Raw genomic sequence first — 21,066 nt, 5'->3', positions numbered from 1 at the left:
TGAGGCAATTTGAGAAGCTGGAAAACGGCTTGTTTTTTTGATGTATGCAAAAGAGAGCAGCAGCACCACCTAGTGGCCTTTAGTAGCTGCCTCACCAGCTGAACCTGCAGTATAATCTACTTGGTCTAATAAATGCTGAACACTCGACTGAGTGAGCAGATTGCAACGAATAATTGATTATTAATTGTAAGTTAAGTAAATTAATCGTCAACTAATTTTATAATCTCTTTGAGTGTCCTTTTTTTTTGTTTTTTTCTGGTTTCTTTGCTTCACATATCTTTTCAGTTTCTGATATTTTATCGATTTAAATAATCATTACTTGCAGCCCTAGTTCACACCACAAATGATCCAGTGACCACAAAGTCACATCAAGTGGAGCGTGAACACACTGTAAGCCTCAGGAGTTTCAATAAGAGGAAATATTTTCAAAACCAAATTAGAAAACCTGTCTTTTTGTCATTTGGGTGAACTGACACACACATACAATCACACACACACACACACACACACACCTCTGTTTATAGCCGTGTTTCCACCGAGTGGAACGGTTCGGTTTGGAACAGTACGGTACGTTACATTTTCATTAGGAACAGTAACAAAATAACCGGCCCCCAACCGTTCCATTTTTGGCACCCTTCCCTTGGGGAACCAGAGGGGTGGAGTTAGACCGGCTCCACCCATGACAGTCAGCTGATTGGGCGACAGGAAAATGTCACTCCCTTGCGACCGGTGTTTCGTCACCGCCTGCAGTCTATTCTCATACGAAGTCTGAGCTGCTGGAGATCCTCCTGTTGTGTCATATTTGATGTCGTCGTGCTACGTATCTCACCAAAGCCGCCATCGGGCACAGCCCACCCCCCGCCTACCAAGTAAAGGTACTGTTCTCAGTCAAAATGCAAGCCTGACCCGGGGCACTACCATTCCAAACCATACCGTACTGTTCCAAACCAAACCAATTAGCAACCGTACCAGCATTCCCTGTTCTTTTGCTCTTTTGTGTCGTCTGATCCTCATCTTTTTCCAGTGGAGGTGGGGTGATGGGTGGGGGCATGCACGAGGTGGATAAAGGAGGATCTCTGTTTATAAAATACACACCATGTGCTGATCCGCAGCTTCACCCCCCGACGTCTGCAGAAAGAAGTTCAGGGGACGACAAGCAAACAGGAGGAGGAAGTTGTGCCGGGGATCTTACGTGGTTTTCCTCCAGGGATTTTCAAATTAGTTAGATGGTGCTTTCAGTGTGTGCATGAGTGTGTGGGTGGGGGTGTGCCTGGGTGTGGCCGGGTTTGCGGGGGCCCACGCAGTTCTGCTGCTCACTGAGCAGAGCCGTGGTCTCACCCAGCCCGTTCTCCGGTGACTGCTGGGACTTGGAGGGCAGATTGGGGTGGGGGTTGAGGACAAACGGTGCCGCACTCACGGTGGACGAGGGGTTCTGGGAGAGGGGGGTGTGGCTGTTTGGAGAGGGAGCGGTTTGGGGCAGAGGATGGCTCGGCCTGCGGCCGGAAGAGGAGGAAGTCTTCGGCTGAGCGGAGCGGCTGCCGGGCGGCGTCGGGTGAGCGTTAGAGGGTGGCCGCTTCCCAGGAGGCGTGGCCAGCAGCAGTGGAGTGCGTGTCCCCGGTGGCGTGATGGGGGGAAAATAGACAGACTTGTCCAGATGAGTGTGGCTGCCTTCTGGAGACTGCGCCGTGCTGTCAAGCCTGGAGGCCAGGACACCATTCTGGTACTGAGCACGAGTGATCTGCAGGTGAAAATACATAAGCAATGAAAACAGCAATAACAGCAATTAAAGAGGTTTTTCCACACTGCCCGGGGAGGGAGACATAAACCTGAGGGAGAAATAAATCTATTAATGTCTCAGCAGGGTCAGTTCATAATCGATTAATTATTTCCTTGATTAATAAATTGTTTACAACGGTTGAAAAATGTTGATCGGTGTCTCAAAATGATGATTTCTTTGTTATATGGAGCGAAGAAACCAGAAAATATTCACATTTAGAAGGCTGAAATCTCAAGACAAACAAAAGAAAAACACTGAAAGAGGTCAAAGAGGTTTTTGACCAGGAGGAATGTGTTTTATCGACATTCTCACATGGGTTTTTATAGGGTTTGCTTCCAATTGGCATTGGAGGAAACGCAAGACCTGGTTGTAAAGGCCAAGAAGATCATAAACTGAAAACTTCAAAATCAAAAGACAAGTGTGAACTCCATCTGTAACCACTTTCCAATGGGGACAAATGCCATAAAAAAAGCATCGATGTAGATAAGTCAAGGCGTGCTGGGACTATGTAGTGGAAAAGTGCCATTACTGACACCTAGAGTTACCTTTACAAACTGCAGGTCAGTGAGCGCTCGCACGCAGAAGTCTGGTATGTACTGGAGGGGAGTGCCCGGGATCTGAGTGTGGCTCCCGCTCACTGAACCGCCTTCAGGAGCGCGCTCAGTGCAGCTCAGCGACGCCGAGCGGTTGAGATTTCCCCCATGTGACGGAGAACGGAACTCTGGGATTGACAGAGAAGAGGGTGAGCAAGAAGGGGAAGAAGGGGAACATTAAAGACAATACTAAAAAATTGGTATGGTGGCCCAGAGAGGTCAGAACACGGCTAATGTGTAGTTACACAAGCTAATTCCGAAAAAACATTGTCATGGTAACACAAACGATAAGAAAACAGATCATGTGTTACATTGCTTATATTTTATGAATTTGCATCCATTTTCTTGAGCTGCCGTGTGTTGAGCTCTCGGGGCCACCGTAGAAATACACATCACGCAAACTCTTGGGCATTAAAACAGGGGGGAAAAAAACCAACAAGACACAAATCGACGAGATGAAAACAAGACAACTGTGAGTCAGAAAAGGTTGGAACATGAATGCAGTCAATAATGGCGTGAGGAGTGTTGGTGATGAGGAGAAAACATGCCAATGTGATGAGTCAAAGTGCGTTCAGAGGAGGAACCTCTCTCATTGGCTGTTTACAGTGACGTCGTGGACATGGGGTGATGTAGGGGCAGGACGGTCGTCCCTGTGATGTGGACGGAATGTTGAGTTAGAGGAGAGAAGTTGCCAGAGATGACCAGAGGACCTCAGTTCAGAAGAGTATCTGTGCTTAAAGGAATAGTACATCATTTTTGGAAACTTTTGTTAGTATATAAATACTACTCGACTTGTACCACTGACGTAGCATCGACTCAACAGCTTTTTTTCTGTTAATGCCCTAATATGACAAGTTGCGTGTTGCGTTGTTGTGTACACAATGCAAACTCTTTTTCTTAAATCTCTCTGATTTAATTGAGAGTTTTGCACCCGGTCGACGTGCAGAGGGCAGTCGGGCTGCAGTCAGCGCACCGTGCCAGGGTTAGAGGTTTCGAGTGTGGCAGCGGGTGATGCCGGTGGGGTGGAGGTGACTCCATCGGCCCTGGGAGCTGGTACGACAGGGACACTGAGCTTCGGTGGGGGGGGGAGTACACCACCGCAACTCTAGCCTGGACTAGAGCCTGTTGTTCACTTAAAATGACCTGAAAATTCAAGGCACTAGCCTATGTTTTGTTTTGTTTAAATGTCTTTGAGAATTTTTGTTTTCACTATATATATTGGTTGTTAGGCCACGCGATTGGTGTAGTGGTTAGCACTGTTGCCTTTGCAGCAAGAAGACCCGGGTTGAAGCCCCGTGGGTGGCTTTTCTCTGGGTTCTCCGGCTTCCTCCACAGTCTAAAAACATGCAATATGGGGATTAGGTAAATTGGACACTCTAAATTGAAACTGGCGAACTGTCCAGGGTGAGATTGACACAGCACCCCCCGTGACCCTCCTGTGGAGGATAAAGTGGTAGAAAATGGACGGATGGATATTGGCTGTTAGAGAGAACTCTTTGCATTTTTTAACTCGAGCAAATGGAGCAAATTATGTAAAAACAAATTAAAAAATAAAGGTTTCTGCATCATTTTATCAGCAAAATTTGAAATTTTGACCAACATGAAATGCACATACGCTTCTGTGCATTGACTTTGTATGTAAACTCACCGTGCATCGGTCAGCGCCACCAATGCTGCATATTTGGGCTATTTCTGTGCTATTTTTGTGTAAATTCACATCTATCCTGAGACAGGGACATGACTTCACTCCGAGAATCCCAACGCAATCAGTTTTCTGGCAAATGAAAATGCGTCGCCCCTCCCACATGACGAAAAGTCTACCCATGACTTTGTGTGGAAAATTCATGGCGCATCCAGTGTGACCGCATCATAGTCGAACACCTAAATATGAGTCGACACAAGCTGAAGTAAAAATCAAACTCTTGTTAGCTGCGTACAAGCCTGTACTTGCTGGATCTGGGCTCGTAAGGTGATGAAAAGAGGAGGAAATGGTGAGATCGGGTTAAAGGAGGAAACCCATGCGAGTCAGTGTTTACCTGGGAAACGAGAGAACAGAGAAAACCTCTTAAGAGAGAGGCGTCGCGGAGGGGGTGATGCCACAGTTGGGGAGAGCGGAGGGGTGACTGCTGAGAGAAAGGAAGGGGAGGAAGAGGGCAAAGAGAGAGAGGTGAGCTCGTTCATTTGTTTTTGTCTTATAGAATTCAGGGTGTAAAGATCACATCTATCGCTGGAGGTCCACCACATTGATGTATTTCTTTGGCAACAAAAGGATGTTGTGTTCTGTTGTGGTGAGAATATTGGCAACAGTCACTAATCCAGTGCATGGTTCCCACAGCACGAGGCATGTTTAACTCACACAGTTTAACTCAAAAAGACAATGAGTGAAATTTTAACAAATTTCCCAAATTTGTTAGCACAGATGTTTATTCTGTTTCTATAAAAACAGGGGGCTACTTCAAATATGAAAATATGTACAGGTATATTCCTGACTGAAACACATGGTAAATGCATGGACAACACAAGACAATGCATACATCATGAATCATATAAAAAGGGCACAACTGGACAATTTCACAACCTTGTGTTAGCATGGCTAACCACTTGCCACAGTTAGTTGTTGACCACTAGCTGCGTTATGACTCGTTTTCTGCCACTGGGTCTTTACTATATGTATGACAGAGCATTCCACTAGGAGGCACAGCATATAATTTGCATTTTGTGAAAGATTAGAGTTTTCCTTAATTCAGGATTTATTTTAAAATGTTATAAATCACTGTACAGCAAGTTAGTGCTACAGCTAACACTTCAACTCCTCCGCACAATGCTCATACAGGTGCAGCTCCTATATATGACTATATATATACATACACACACAAGTGTATATATACACACTGTATATATACATAACTTTGCACAAAACGTTGGTCTATGCAGTTTATTATGTGAATGCTAAGTTAGCATCCTCACTATTGTTTCCAAAGGTAAAGCCAGGGCCCAATGTGCCGGGAAGCTTCATCAATTCATGTTTTGATAGGTATAAAGAAAAGAAAGTCACATCTTTCAAGACATACATCATTATCAAACTTAATATTCATAACACGTCAGCCACAGTTTGTCCTAGAACACGGAAAAGATAAGGGTTTTAGCATATAAAATTAATAGCTCTCTTAAATATCAGGTCTTTGAAAATCATTCTTAATCCTATATCCCTTAATGCCATAGCATGACCCCCACCTATGTTGACACGGCGCTATGAAGTCATGGAAATTGACATGCCTGATACACGAGTCAAGTCGAGCCAAATAATGCTAGAACTGTATATGGAATCTGTATCATCTACCTGATTCAGGACAGCTTAATGCTCGGTTCATAGCCAATTTATATCCACATCCCTATTTTCAAGTCTTAATTATGATTCTTGGTTTTTCTGTCACTGACTCCTGCTCAAAATTGTTCAGGTGTCAACAATATCAGCTCATCAAGAACATCTGTATTGTGCCTCTTTTCGGGAGGAATTGCATCAGGCGCCTCAACTGTCTTTGATCTGTATGTAACCATGTTAAAAACATTAGATCTGCCTTTGATCAAGTGCAGATCAAAGTGGAGTAGGAAATAAGAGTAAGGAAATATAGAATGTGCACAGGAATTAGAACTTCGAACTGTGGATGGTAGCATTGCACATCACAGTGTACACCCTGCCAGAGATTACTAGGAGAAGCGTCAAGAAGGCATTAATGCAGCATTTAAACGCCACAGAAGAAGAAGGTGATAAGGACTTTGAGGTGAGAGGATAAGGAGATAATAGAAGGGAACAATGAAAAGCTGTCAAACATCAAAGAAAAGCCACCTGCCAATAACAACGCCACAAACAAAACAACACAGAACCTGCTATGACAACTAACCCTAAAACACCAAGGAAGAGCATTGAGCAAACTAAGTAGATGTGAAGAAAATGCCTGCTTACAAGTGCAAAAATGAGAAGGAAATGACAGCGTCTTTTCATCAAGAACTGGAGGCCGTCAAAGCAACCAACGTCAGTCTGCGACAAAAGCTGAGCATTTTGGAGAAGTTTGTTTATAACCTTGACGCTCAGTCCGAGAGGTTGAGTGCCAGTCTGGCTAAAGAGACCAAGAAGAATCGCTCTCTTGTCCAAGAGAACAAGTGTCTCACTGCTAAGGTGCAGAGGGAGCGCGCCTTGAGACAGGAGATGAATGATTACTTGCAAAAAGTAAAAAACACCTATCAGCAGAAGCATAATGCTCTTTATCAAAACCTGGAGATCCTGAAAGCAGCTGACCACAGGCTGTCTGACATTAAGGACGTGAAGCTGTCTGCTAAGATGTCTACAGAGAACCAAAAGGATGAGTCTCTGTTCAAAGAAAATAAATCACTTGTTCATTCAAAAATGCCTGAAATTGCTCAGCTGCAGAAGAAACTCACCTTGAGACTGGAGAAGCAGGTCGACCAAGAGCAGGCCAGTACTGCAACAGGTGATCTCTGTCGAGAGCTGGAGGCTCTGAACGCAACAATCCTTGAGCTCTATACCAAACTCCAGACTGGGACAAAGAGGAAAAAGTCACTAACCAAACTGAAGGATTCTCTCAATGCTATGCAGCAGAAGGAGTCCACCTCGAGAGAAGAGTTGCAGAAGGAGCGCACCTCGAGAGAAGAGCTGGAGAGGGAGCTGGAGAGGGAGCACACCTTGAGAGAAGAGCTGGAGAGGGAGCACACCTTGAGAGAAGAGCTGCAGAAGGCTCACAGCTTGATAGAAAAGCTGGAGAGGGAGCACACCTCAAGAGAAGAGCTGGAGAAGGAGCACACCTCGAGAGGAGAGCTGCAGAAGGAGCACACCAGAGGAGAGCTGGAGAAGGAGCACACCTCAAGAGGAGAGCTGCAGAAGGAGCACACCTCGAGAGGAGAGCTGCAGAAGGAGCCCACCTCGAGAGGAGAGCTACAGAAGGAGCCCACCTCGAGAGAAGAGCTGGAGAAGGAGCACACCTCGAGGCGAGAGCTGCAGAAGGAGCACACCTCGAGAGGAGAGCTACAGAAGGAGCACACCTCGAGAGAGGAGCTGAGCGAGTGCTTTCAAAAAGAAAAAGACGCTTATCAGCAGCAGCTTAAGGCTCTCCATCAGGAACTAGAGGATCTGAAAGCAGCCAACCACAAGTTGTCAAACAGATTTTACATGGTGGAGGCCCAAAATAAGAAGCTGTCTGCTGACATGGCTACAGAAACGAAAACGAAGGGGTCTCTGTCCAAAGAAAACGAGTCCCTTACCAAAGAACTGCTGGAGGAACGAACCAGGCTGGAGAAAGAGATGAATGCCCATAAGGGTCTTTCAGAAGTGTTCAAGTCTCAAAGCACGTTGTTGCAGAAGGAGCATGCACTCAGACTGGAGCTGACTGAGGCTGTTCAGAAAGCAACAGATGGCCTAAAGCATGAGGTTGAGGCTCTGCATCGGGGAATGGGGACCCTGAAAGCAGCAAACCTTGAGCTCTCCACTAAACTCCAGAATGAGACAGAGCAGAGCAGTAAGCTTCAGGCTCTAAATGCTAGGCTCTCTACCAGGCTCAAGACTGAGATCGAAAAGAGCAAGTCTCTGTCCAAACAGGAGGAGTCTCTCATTGCTAAGCACCAGGGGGAGCACACCTTGAGACTCGATCTAAGGGAGTGCTTACTAAAAGAAAAAGACACCCTTCAGCGGGAGATTGAGGCTCTCCACCAGGAACTGGAGGCCCTAAAAGCAGCCAACCATGATCTGTCAAACAGACTCAGCATTGGGAATGAAGCCACTTGCAACCTTGAGGCTCAAAATAAGAAGCTGTCAGCCAACCTGGCTACAGAGATCAAAAAGAATGAGTTGTTAGTCAAAGAAAAGGAATCTCTCACCAAAGACCTACAGAGAGAGCACAGTTGGAGACTGGAGTCAGATTCCAGACAGACCAATACCATGATAGAGGCTCTCTGTCAGGAGTTGGAGGCCCTCAAAGCAGCCAACCAGAGGCTGTCAAAGAGGTTAAACATGGAGAAGGAGACCACGTACAACCTCAAGGTCCAAAACAACAAGCTGTCTGCCGACATCGCCACAATGGCCAACAAGAACGAGACTCTGTCTAAAGTGAAGGAGTCTCTCACCAATGAGGTCCAGAAGGAGCACAGCCGGAGACTGGAACTGATGAATCAATTAGAGAAGCATAAGTTGGACCATCAGCAGGAGGCCAAGGCTGTCAAACAAGTATGCGCTGTGCAAGAGGCTCTCTTTCAGGAGTTGGAGGTCCTGAAAGCATCAAACCTCGAGTTCTCCATCAAATTCCAGACTGAGGCCGAGCTCAGTGGTAACCTCCATGCTCTAAATGCCAGGCTGTCTAAGGAGAACACGTCTCTGTCGAAACAGAAGGAGTCTCTGGCCAAAGAGCTGCAGGAGGAGCGGTTTAGGCTGGAGACAGAGAAGAAAACTAACATTTCTCTTTTCACTAAGATGCAGGAAGAGTCTGCGTTAAGGCTGGACCTGCAAGTGGCGTTGGCAAAACAGAGGAGGGCCAATCGGCAGGAAACTGACGATGTCAAACAGGACAGCTCCGCTATTCGCTGCGTCTATTGCTGTGTTACAGAAGAAATTATGAACTCTCAGAAAATGTCAATGGACTCTATGCAGGCATTGTAACTTCTGCAGTCAGTGAGTGTGGAACATCTCCGCAGCTTTGGCTGACAGCTCACAGCTCAAATAGTCGGGCTGTCCCTCCCTTGACTTCTATTATGTAACCTTTTTTTTTTTTTTTTGCCAAATCACCATAACTTTCTCTAACTTTGTCATCAGTCATCTGAAAATAGGAATCAGAAACACAGAGGCTGTTTTATCATTCATCATTGATCAGTTTGGTCTTTGGTCTTGATAGGTCAGGACCCAAAAGTAGGTCGTGGGACTGGACAAAACAAATACCAATCAATGCTCCTCTCCACAGACAGTGAGCTGCAGGACATCAGCCACCAGACTGTACAAAACAACCGAAAAATCAGTCTCTCATCGAATGATTCAGGAGTCAAAAAAAGACCAGTGCATCAGTATATGTCGCGAGTGACAGCAAGAAACGAAGGAATGGAAATAATTATACAATTGACTAAAAAGCAGTTTCATGGCGAGGTGTGTCCTGTTACCTCCATGACTGCAAAGGTTGAATTTGCATTTGGTGACTTTTTTTCACGGATTTTCAACCAAGCCTATTATTTATCATGATTTTGAGTCTGTCCTATTATTTTGGGCCCCTGAAAGTGGGCAATAATGTATAGAAATGCTATTTTTTTTGTTCAATACCTACAAGGCAAATATATATATACATGCCTAACTGAAAAAAAGTCTAAAAATATCCCAGTGAAACAGTGGCAACAAATCATTATGTGGGTTTTTCTTCCTCCCAGTTCAATTTCTCAGGCGTCACCCGTCAACCTGGAGGACAGAAGACGTACTTGGTGGACGTTAAGTGTTTCCCTATTTGGACTAAAGCCTCTTGACCTGTCGACTTTAATGTGAGCTCACTGACCGACAGTCAGAGCACTTTGTGTAACAGCGTCAGTATCACATGGATCAGCCTATTTAGGCTTATCTTACATTTACTTTGTACCTTTGCAACTTGGCATCATATGAAATGATCATGACCCAATAAAAAATCATGACCAAAATTATAGCAATTTATCATAAATCACGATATTTTACATTTTGGTAAGACTCATCTGAATTATCATTATGTTAGGGACAAATCATGAGGTCATGACCAGAAAGATGCAGGCTCCCCCTTGTGGCTTTTCAAAGTATATCACCAGCAACCTAATATATTGTGAGTTGTTTTGTTTTTTATTGAAATGCCCAATAAAATCATATATTGTCACAGCAGCATAAAAGTTACAACATTAAAGTTGTTTTGTGAGTTATAGGATTTTAACAAATGTTGTTCCATGTCCGACTTAAAGCTGCAGGGACAAAAAGAGCAATGATCCCGTCACACTGCTCAACAACCAGGTTTTTCTGAGTAGTAGAATTCAGAGACATTTTTGTGTTTTTGATCCATCCTGTTTCCATTAGTCTAGTAATTAGACATTTGGCTTAACCTGGGGGTTGTCAGTTTGAAACACAAACATGTGAACACACAAATGTGGATAAAAGCCTCTGCCAAATGACTTGGCAGAGGCTTTTAACACTGTTCACTGTGAGGCAGTGTTTAGATAAAAATGATTGAGGTCGACAGCAAATTATTGTGCTGTTCTACTGGAATACAGCAGAGGAAATCAGGTAAGACAGACACTATATTGCAGGTTTCAGCAGCAAATCATTCATAAATTATTTGCCGCTTAATAATAATAATAATAATAATAATAATAAAAATAATAATAATAATAATAATAATAATAATAATAATAATAATAATAATAATAATGAATGCCCTTCTTTTGTGAGTACTCTTTGAAACAGTAGTCCAGTGTGTTGATATTCAGCTCTTCTGAGGCTATTCCAGGAGTCAGTTTGTATGAAAAATGACCAGTTGCATTCACTGATTAATATGACACGTCTTTAATTTCAAATTTGATCTGTAAATGTGTTTCTTTATTGTATCTATAAGCCTGGTTTGATCTGAATGTGATGTTATTTGAGTTTGACTAAGTACGTCATCTGCTTGTTCAGCAGCAAAAAAATAATGCAGCTAAAAATGGACTTACGTGTGTGTGTGTGTGTGTATAAAAGATATAAGGTATAGAGTGTGTTTATTGGTGTTAGTGCAGGTGTGAACACTGTCTCACCCAGTGATGGTGCACTCAGAGCCATGACTCCATAGTAGGAGAAAGCGCCGGTTTCAAACTTCATGTTTTCAGTTCCAGCTTCCACTTCCACTCGGCCCTGAAACACACACACACACACACACACACACACACACACATTATGTCATTATGTGACACTTTAAACTGCACTTGTGTGTGAGCTGATGAACAAACTAGGAGGAGTCATCTCCTGTGGCACTTTGACATGCCATGAATATTACATTCTGCCACAGGTGCACTCGTCCAGGGTCCAGTGTCTCTTTACCTCAAAACACACACTCATGTTCTTGTACAGCACGCGCATACATAATGCATTCCCCATCCCCCTTTACCCTAACTAAATATCTTAACCTAAACCTGACCTAAAACCAAGTCTTAAAAAAAAGCAATTCGAAAATGTGAGGATGGGACAAAATATCCTCATGAGGTCAAAATGTCTCAAGAGAGACAGGTTTTGAAACTAAACGTGTCCTCTCAGACGTACACACACATATACGTGGTTGTCGGGGTAACAGGAGCGGCTGAGCTCAGGTTGCTGACTGAGTGTCTGCAGTTACTTCATTGACACCTCAGGTGTCGACAACAAACACATGACGATGATGACAATGCACAGTTATCTGTATCTCGACATGAGACGACATATTATTGTCTTCATGATGAGTTATCTGTATCTGTGATGACTTTTCCTGGTTTTAAAATCTGCTGCACTGATAGCACATCAAATATTAGAAATTAAATCGTATGAAAACATACACAGAATCGAAATAAGTGTACACTTCTTTCATTTTAAGCCCAATTACTTGAGTTATACCAGAATTTTACCATATTTATGGTCAATTTCCTTCAAATATCCTTCATTTAAGATTAAAAAGCCAAAGAAAATAAGCAGGTATAATCTGAAATGAAAGGTAATAAGTGTATTTTAAGGTCATGTAATAGAGATCATAAACAGTGGCAGGATTTTATATTATTTGCAGTGTTTTGTCTGACTATGGACAGGCCTTGGGAAGTAGACACAGGCTTGGACTCACTGTGTCTGGAACTTATAATTGTAAGTATATAACGTTTGTTCAAAACTCAGTAGCCAATCAGCAGGCAGCTTCCTAAGGCCCGCCCATGGTCAGAATCGCGAACAAAAAGTGTATTTTCAAATAAAATACAATATTAATGAATGATTAAATCGATGTTTTATTTGTGTCTTGTGATTTCGTGATACTAATGGCGCTTTTCCGTTATACAGTTCCAGCACGGCACGGCTCGACTCTAGTACCTCCTCAAAATGGGCGGAGTCATTACTGCATGGCGGCATGAAACTGCCGTGACGTTGTTTTATAAAACACAAACGAGTGTAAAGTTGTTTTCAGTGTAACTGAATCATTAGAATCAGTTCATTAAAAAGATTTGTTGACCTTCCTCCATGACCAGAGCGCAGACTCCGCCCCTGACGCAGTCACTGAACCGAAACGCGGCGCTCGTGATCGTCGGCTTTCAGCAGCGCCGTCACTAAATACACCAGACTCCTCTGTTAAATGTTGAGATGTTACACATTTCCTTTGCACAATGTTTGGAGATGAATGCATGAATGCAAGTGTACGGTTTGATTCTTGCACGGGACGTTGCGCTCATGACTCTTCCAGTGTCATGTGACTCTCTGCCCAATCAGTGGAACCTCCTCAGAGCAGGTACTAAAAAACACACCAGGTACTAATTACTAAAAAAGCTTTATTTTGAAGTTGGTATTATCTGAAATGACAGGAAGTGGGAAGAGTTGCGCTCTTGAACTAACCTGAAAACTGTCACATGAGCCGAACGTTAAAGAGCCCTGGGTTAAGTTCAGGATTAAGTGCAGTGCACTCACTGTGTGTGTGTGTGTGTGTGTGTGTGTGAGATCAACACTTATTTTTATACATCTTCTCTCCTTGTTTTCTTCTTGTTTCTCTCTCCTGGTGCAAAGGAGGGGGTTTGCTGCCATTTCTCAGCGACTCTTCTCGTCTGCTTTTCTTCTTCTTTACCATCGTTCCTAAACCCTTCAATCCTTTTCTCTCCCCTTCGATCTGTCTTCATCTTATGTAAGAGGATCCTATTAGTGAAGGTCGAGCGAGCGAGGGGGGGCCCGCCCTCACTGACACACACACACACACACACAACTGTGTATGTGCCAGAATCACTCATTTCATGTTAGAATGTGTGGTCAATGACAGCTGTTGCTCTTTATTTTGTTTTTTAGATTCATTCATTCATTGATCCCTTTACAAGTGTGTAGAAAATCTAATCTAATCTAATCTCACTATACCAGCGTCTGAGTATATTGGCACGTTTCCACCCGCTCGACTCTCCTTGGCACGGCACGGTTATTTTGCGTTTCCATTAGTGATAGTACCTGGTCCTTTTTTTCTATGTGTGACATCATCAAACTGCCGGCCACTGATTGGTTAAAATCCCATTTAATAACAAAATAACGTGGAGTCATCTTTAGAATGTACCTGTTCTCCACCAGTGTCTGATCTTTTAGATTGTGGCTTTGTTTGTTTGTTTGTTTGTTTGTTTGTTTGTTTAAACACACTTTGAAAAAAATGCCTCATGTCTTAAAAGGTTGACGTGTTCAGCTGTGCACTAATACTCCCTCCAGACTAACCTGGGATAAACCTGTGTTTGTCACCCGTTTAAAACAGGTCAGCCAGGCCAGTGTTATCCAATCGGACTTGATTATGACCCTTCCCCCAGGACTGACACTGTGAAGACACACACTCACGCCGTGGTGACACAGTGTATGTGAACGGTTTGGAAGTATTTAAATGTACAAGTCTGACAAAAAGACAAGATCTGAGATCCTATTCAATCGATGTCAGCAAAGGTGTTGGTTTGGTCTTCATCATTCATATAATATATATATTATATGATATTATATATATATATATGTATATATATGTATATATGTATATATATATATATATATATATATATATAATAGTCAAGGGTCAAGAGTCAATTTCAATTCATTTATAAAACAATTAATCGATTACTAAATTAATCGTCAACTATTTTGACAATCAATTAATCAGTTTCGAGCTTTTTTTCATGATTAAAACCAGATTTCTGATTGTTTCAGTTTCTTTTCTCCACGTAACAAAGAAATCATTGAATCATGAATCTTTTTGAGACGTTTGAGAACATCATCATCTCCAGGTTTGACAAACATTCTATGTCTGTTATTTAAAACTTGTACACATACGTCTTCATTAAAAAGTTTGGGAAAACTCAACAAATTTGTTTGGGAACGCCGAACAAATCTCCCGTGACCCATCTGTGGGTCCTGACCCAGTCTTTGGAAAACACTGGATTAGAGCTACTGTGGGTTACTGTGGCTTTTTCTGGACTGCTTGACCTTAAACATCTTCACAGTGGATTTTTACCTGCAAGATGAGTATGAAGTAGTCGACAGGTTTCCCCCTCTGGTAGATGAAGTGCTGCGCCGCGCGTTTGTCGTTTTCATTGAACTTGAGTTCCTGGATAACGTCCGGGTGTCGAAGAATCCTCAGTAAGACTTTTTCTGTGATCTGGAGCGGGCTGAACAGGCTCACCTCTGCAGGGGGAACAAAGACGGAGAGGAAAAACATCAGCTTTAGATTCTAAACGAAGTAAACACCACTTCTGTCACATGTTGTTCAACAATCTGAGTCGTCAGTGAGCCGCACAGCAAACACCAGACCATCATTTGAAGAAAAGGGTCAAAGAAAGAAATAATGACCTGTAAGCATCGACTTAAAACACAAAGAAAAGAAAAACTAAACTAAACTTAAAATTGAGACTTGATAATTCAGCAAAAATACATTTGACCTGAGCTACATGAGATGAAACTGAACTGCAGAATAATGTATTATTCTATAATGTATTATAATAATAATAATATTCTATATTAACTTATAACATAATATTATTTTATTGTGAAAGGGATAACAGACAAAGACATCACTGTTTGTCCATTCTTCTTCCACATCCACACAACCTAAAAAAGACAAGAACATGAAAGACATGGAAGCTTGTCAATGAAAACCAAACCAATAGAACGAATGAGTTCCCACACCTTGGTTGACATGAAATTCAAGGGCTTTTCAAGACCAATTTGCTCAAATTCAAGGACTAGAATGTGCTGATACAGCTTGTGACTTTGGCTCTGCATCTGGACAAATGATTGTCCTTGAGATCTTGGTCAAAGTCAAGTCTTTGTCATTTTCTTTGGTGAGACAGAGAATCTTGTCAATGTTTATGTTATATACATGTTTTATTAGTTAAATATAATATAATGTATAAAATGAACGTATCGGTGTCCAGCAGAGGACAGAGAGTGACACAGACACATCCTCCTCCCTCCTCACCTGTGGCCAGGAAACGATGAGCTGCCAACATGAGCTGCGGCGAGATCTTCACCTTGCTGTCGCCGTCCTGCTTGAAGGCAGAGAAGTCACGTTTGGTTTTGTTGGGATCCACTTTTTTTCTGTTCCTGTTGTCGGCTGCGGAAAACAGACACACAGAGGGGGAGATGAAAACATAATTAAGCTTTTTGTGTTTTTTATTTTTCACCTCTAAGGATAGGACAATGAATCCCCCCAAAAAAGAAAATAAAGGTGTTAAAATGACAAACGTTCTTGTACACATGAATAGCAGATGAGTCTGCCCAGACACTCATCGATACTTTTGCACCGACCAATAATGAAACCAGTGCCAATTTTGTACCAGATGTCAAAACCCATCCCTGATCGGTACTTCAGCAACAACTGAGCGGCGACTCACTGTAAAGGTCAGACTCATCCAGGATCTCTGACTTGATGATCTCTTCGATGACGTCCTCCAAGGTAACCAAACCCAGCACCTCGTAGAAGGGATCTCCCTCGCCCTCGTTGTTCACTTTCTGGACGATGGCCAGGTGGGATTTACCTGGTCACGAGAGGGAGAGAGGGAGGGAGACAGAGAGAGAGAGAGTCAGGCTACAACTATTAAGTTTTACATGTTCTCACAAACTAGGCTGAAATCAAGTGCCAGGAAAGTAGGTCGCCATTAAACACGTCCACTGCTGCCGCTTCACTGCAAAACACTCTTTCTTGTCTAGATTTTTTTCTTTCTATTTCAGAGGCCTGCAGCATCACACTGTCACACTGTTCGACCCGTCATCGGATTTATTCCGACGACTGAGAGGACAGACTGATGCCTTATTATAGCCCAGACTGGAAAAAGAGCCTTGAAGGAGCTGCCAAAACCAGATCAAGAGCAGCGAGTGGAGAGCGAGGCAGCAGCCAAGTGTGTGTCCTTACTTTTAACAAAAGGCTGAACGTGCATGAAGGTGTAATTTAGGCTGATGCGACACATGCACACGGAGAGCTGCCAACGACAGACGAGTGAAGACGCATGATCGACGGGTCACAAACACCAAGCTCTGAGGACAGAAGACGATCTGTGTGCACGCAGGACTCTTCTGTCCACAGCTGCGTCCATACTAGGAAAACTGAAGTAGATCACATGTAGGGAAGACTTTGACGCGTATCTTTGCAGGTCTGGTTGCTTCATCGCCTTTTTCCTCTCTAGAGCTCCCCCTACGGAACATATTTTTACAACACTGCCGTAAACATCCATCCAAACATCGTAAAGACTCACTAATCCGATTCTCCCCTCCCTCTGCGATTGTTTGCTTAGTTTCAGAAAGTACCGCTGACGAGGAATAACAAGGGTTTCTCACTCGCAAACATGTCTGCCAGTTGGTTCACCAGGCAAAACAGATTTTAATTCATTAACAAAGGGTTCAATTTACAAAATCAACACCTGCTCAAAGAATACGGCCGCCACTGAATCTCACTGCAGTGTTTTCAGACTGGAAACTGAAAATAGCTTAGCGCGTTAAACCACTCAGTCCCCACACCAAAGTACATTAAGAAAATCATTATTTTACATCACGGCACAAACGTCATGATTTTCATCCACCTCAGCTCCATCAGTGAGTTTATACGTGTTATTTTGAGACTTCTGTGTTTGAAAACCTTAGTTCAGATTGACCTCAGTGATACAAACGAACTAAATGAAGCTGCAGCAGATCAGCAGCTCCTGTGTCAGCCATGAGCTAAAAATGCTGCATTTCTCTATGGAGTCTGGTGCAGGAGAGTTTGTTGTTTACAAAGTGACACAGACTTCAGACTTCATTAACCTCCACATGACAGCGCCCACAGGCCTGGAGTCTGTGCGTCGCTGTGACAGCGCCCTTTCACGGGCTGATGTTAGCCTGGAGAACGACTCGTAATAACGCAGCAGCAGCAGCAGCAGCAGCAGCAGCAGCAGCCTCAGTGCTAGTTTTCTGGCCCTCAGACCTTTGTCCCTCCAGCCTATGCATGCAAGAGGGTAAGTCACAGATCACAGTCAGCAACCGCTTACAGCAACTTCAGGTCAGTGACTCTTTCAAGGGCATTTGAGGAGTTCAAACACCAACTCCAGCCTTTCAGCTCAGGGACAGTTCTCTTCCCGACATGATCACTCACAGCCAATGAGCAGACCGAACCGTTCAGAACATGCACAGCCATGAAGCCCTGAGCAGTAGATTTACTAAGTGTGTGCAGATTGTGTTTATTTCAAAATGCTGCACATTTAATATCAGTCATTTTAGGGGTGACTGACACAACCAGTGTGTTAAAGCAATACCTGCACACCTCAGTTACTATATCCATTTTCTCCTGCCAAGAAAGACACTTCATCACCCGCTATTTTGATCATTTCCATATTGGTCAGTATCAGTCAAAACACTTTGTTTCCTAAAATCCTAAAATTGTGGGTTAATCTCCAACAATTACCAAGGAAATGTCTAAAATCTCAATATTTAACAAAGGCGTCTGGTGTACTTAGCGACAGTACTGCTGAAAGCGGCGAGCCGCATCACGAACCCTTTTAATGAACTGATTCTAATGATTCAGTGACACTGCAAACAACTGCTTTACAAGTCACTAGTTTGTGTGTGTCGCGGTGCGATGACTCCGCCCACACTGGAATGGAAACACAACCAAACTGTGTCGAGGCGAGCTGGGACCATGTCGTGGAAAAGCGCCGCACTATACAGTGTATTTACATGAGTAATATTTGTTTACTGACTTATTGCAAACTTATTGTGCTGTCGTTGTCGTTACTGAGCCTCTGTTTTGGTCATAGCCGCTCAAATGCAACAGTACGGCCGGGCGATATGGCTTATGAATAATATCTCCATATGTTTTAGGCGATATCCAGATGTACTTCTTGTACTTCAAAGAGGGACAATGCACTCTATACAAACTCTTTCATGTCCAGATGGATCTACACGAGCAACACTTGTGAAAACACAACGGTCAAATGAGAGTTGTAACTACATCTGTTTTTATGCTGTTGTTGTGAGAGCCTCAATGTGTGCTGGTATGTTCCACTCATCAATGATGCTGATCGACACATACTGAGCTTCTGTGTGTGTGTGTGTGTGTGTGTTCCAGGTATTACTCATGTTGTGGGGACCTAAATCTGTTCACACGCTCACATCTATGGAGACTTGTTTTCCTTACGAGCACAGAAAGCTCCCACAATGTAAATGATTACATTTTAGGATGAAGACATGTTGTATGGTTAAGAATAGGTTAGTGTAAGGTTAGGTTACGGTAACCAGGAAATAAATATGAGTCAATGTAATGTCCTCTGAAGTCATGGAAACCAGACTGAGTGTGTGTGATAGCAGGCACAGGTGTTGCAACAGGGCAAAGGCAAAGCTGGCGATTGCTGGGGGTTGGGGTGTCAGGGGCCACTGAACACAGCTGATTATGTTCATCCATGGCAATAACAAATGTGTGAGAGGCCAAAATGTTTAATATGCATAGGTCAAATACCACGAGTTCGCTTCAGTTCAGTTAGATACCAGCCCTCCCGGGTACCAGCCCTCAAAGTTCCTTGAAACACCCCTGGCTGCAGGTTTTACTTTCTAAAAGAGTGCAGCTATGATGATGATGATGATGATGATGGCACACACACACACACACACACACCTAATGACAGACACACCTTTCTTGAACTCCTCCAACATGGCGTCCAGCTTGGTGTCATGGAACACAAAGTGCACGGGGTGGTTGTAGAACTTGGTGATGGTCTTCAGAGTGGTGCAGTCATCTGGATCCACAAACGCCAGGTCCTTCACATACAGGATGTCCACAATGTTGGACCTCTCATCGTCATACACAGGTATGCGCGTGTATCCACTCTCCATGATCTCCGTCATGGTGTTGAAATCCAGCACAGCATCCGCCTTGATCATGAAGCAGTTCCCCAGTGGCGTCATCACGTCCTCCACAGTTTTGGTCCTGAGCTCCAGAGCTCCCTGGATCATGTTCATCTCCTCTTTGTCCAGGTCATTGTAGGGTTCCGTCACTTTGAGCATCTCCACCAGCTTCTCTCTGTTATACACAGTGCCTATCTCCTGACCCAGCATCACGTCCAGCAGCCGACTGATGGGGTAGGACAGTGGGAGGGTGAGGAGCATGAAGAACTTGGTCACCACGATGGTGTTGGCACCTACAGCGAGGCCATGGCGGGAGCACAGTGCCTGAGGAACGATCTCCCCAAAGATGACAATTCCAATGGTGGAGGCCACCACTGCTCCCAGACCTGACCCGATCAGACCATCCAGGAGGATGGTGAGGGTCGTGTTCACCAGGACGTTGCCCAGAAGAAGCGAGCAGAGGAGATAGTTCCCTTTGCTGCGGATCGGTTCAATCTTCCGTGCGTATTTCTTCTCCTTGTCGGTGCCACATCTCTGGACGATGCGCAGCTCCATGGGGTCCAGCGCCATCAGCCCCAGATTTAAGCCGCTGAACATCCCAGAATGCACCAAGAGGAGGGAGACGAGGATGACTTGGAACCACACGGGCAGCAAGGACTTCTTCTCCTCCACAACCAGCAGCCTCCCATCACTGTCCCCCAGCTGCTGCCACCTGCTCCCATCCGCGCTCAGCGTGCACACGGCATACTCCTTCTGAGGCTCGCTCTTGCGGAGCGGCTTAATGTAAACAGTCAGCAGACCCGACGTGCCGCGACTACTGACATTCATGAAGGTCCCGACACTGACGTCCTTCGTGAAATCGGCACAAGTCCTGTCCGGCGCGTCCATCAAGCCGCTGCCGTTCTTTGCCGCCGCTTCCTCCTCCTCACCCGTCTCTTCATCCACACCTCCTCCACCTCCTCCTCCTCCTCCTCCTCCACCGTCCATGAGCTCCGTGAAGCGAATGTGCGTCCAGGTGCCCGAGTGGAGCTGAAGCCCGTAGAACCGGAGCACCACGGAGCTCTGCTCAGTCACCTGGGTGACACCATCGTCATTGGTGCCGGCGGGCTTGTCGCTCCTCTCCAGCCGCATGCCAAGCACCTGGCTCCCGCCACTGCTGCTGCTGCTGCTGCTGCCGCTGCTCCTGCCGCCGGTCCCCGCCGCCGCTGCCGCGGCAGCCTGCGCCGCCGCCTCCGTTCGACCCCCGACCGCGCTCCACAGGCAGATAATGACAGTGAGAATGTAACCCTGCTGCCCGCTCCATTCTGTCGCCATGTTTGTTTCACTGCTCGGCGACCTAGGAGCTGACGTCATTTACTCATATCCGAGCGGCTCCGCCCCCCCTCCATCAAACTCACGCACACAAACAAACAAAAACACCGCCCACCGGACAGGGACAGGTCGAGCTATTAAACAAACACACGCCCCCTTTTTCTTCCACCTCTCATTCAAACACACACACACACACACACATGTCCCTATAGTTACATTATATTATATTACATATATATGCATATATATATATATGTGTGTGTGTGTGTATCCTCACAACCTAAAACACACACACACTGAAACCTTATCCC

At 44.5% G+C, this 21,066-nt stretch overlaps 1 protein-coding gene across 3 annotated transcripts; it reads right to left on the bottom strand.

The window, feature by feature from the left end:
- Positions 1-905: 905 nt before the first annotated feature.
- On the bottom strand, positions 906-20,797 carry LOC122758710 (metal transporter CNNM4-like). 3 transcript variants are annotated; one of them, XM_044012998.1, is made up of 8 exons: positions 19,231-20,797; positions 15,970-16,113; positions 15,555-15,689; positions 14,592-14,761; positions 11,161-11,257; positions 4,407-4,496; positions 2,323-2,498; positions 906-1,738 (listed from the first exon to the last, which is right to left on the bottom strand). In XM_044012998.1, exons 1-8 carry the CDS (start codon positions 20,795-20,797, stop codon positions 1,223-1,225), a joined length of 2,895 nt encoding a protein of 964 aa, XP_043868933.1. In that variant the 3' UTR covers positions 906-1,222. The 3 variants fall into 3 exon arrangements, with proteins under 3 accessions (XP_043868933.1, XP_043868934.1, XP_043868935.1); XM_044012999.1 differs by having other exon boundaries at positions 4,407-4,493; XM_044013000.1 differs by lacking the exon at positions 4,407-4,496.
- Between the last annotated feature and the right edge of the window lie 269 nt (positions 20,798-21,066).

The sequence above is a fragment of the Solea senegalensis genome, linkage group LG21 (assembly GCF_019176455.1).
Source record: "Solea senegalensis isolate Sse05_10M linkage group LG21, IFAPA_SoseM_1, whole genome shotgun sequence".
In the NCBI taxonomy this organism is placed as follows: Eukaryota; Metazoa; Chordata; class Actinopteri; order Pleuronectiformes; family Soleidae; genus Solea; species Solea senegalensis.
This window is presented reverse-complemented; position numbering and strand designations above follow the sequence as displayed.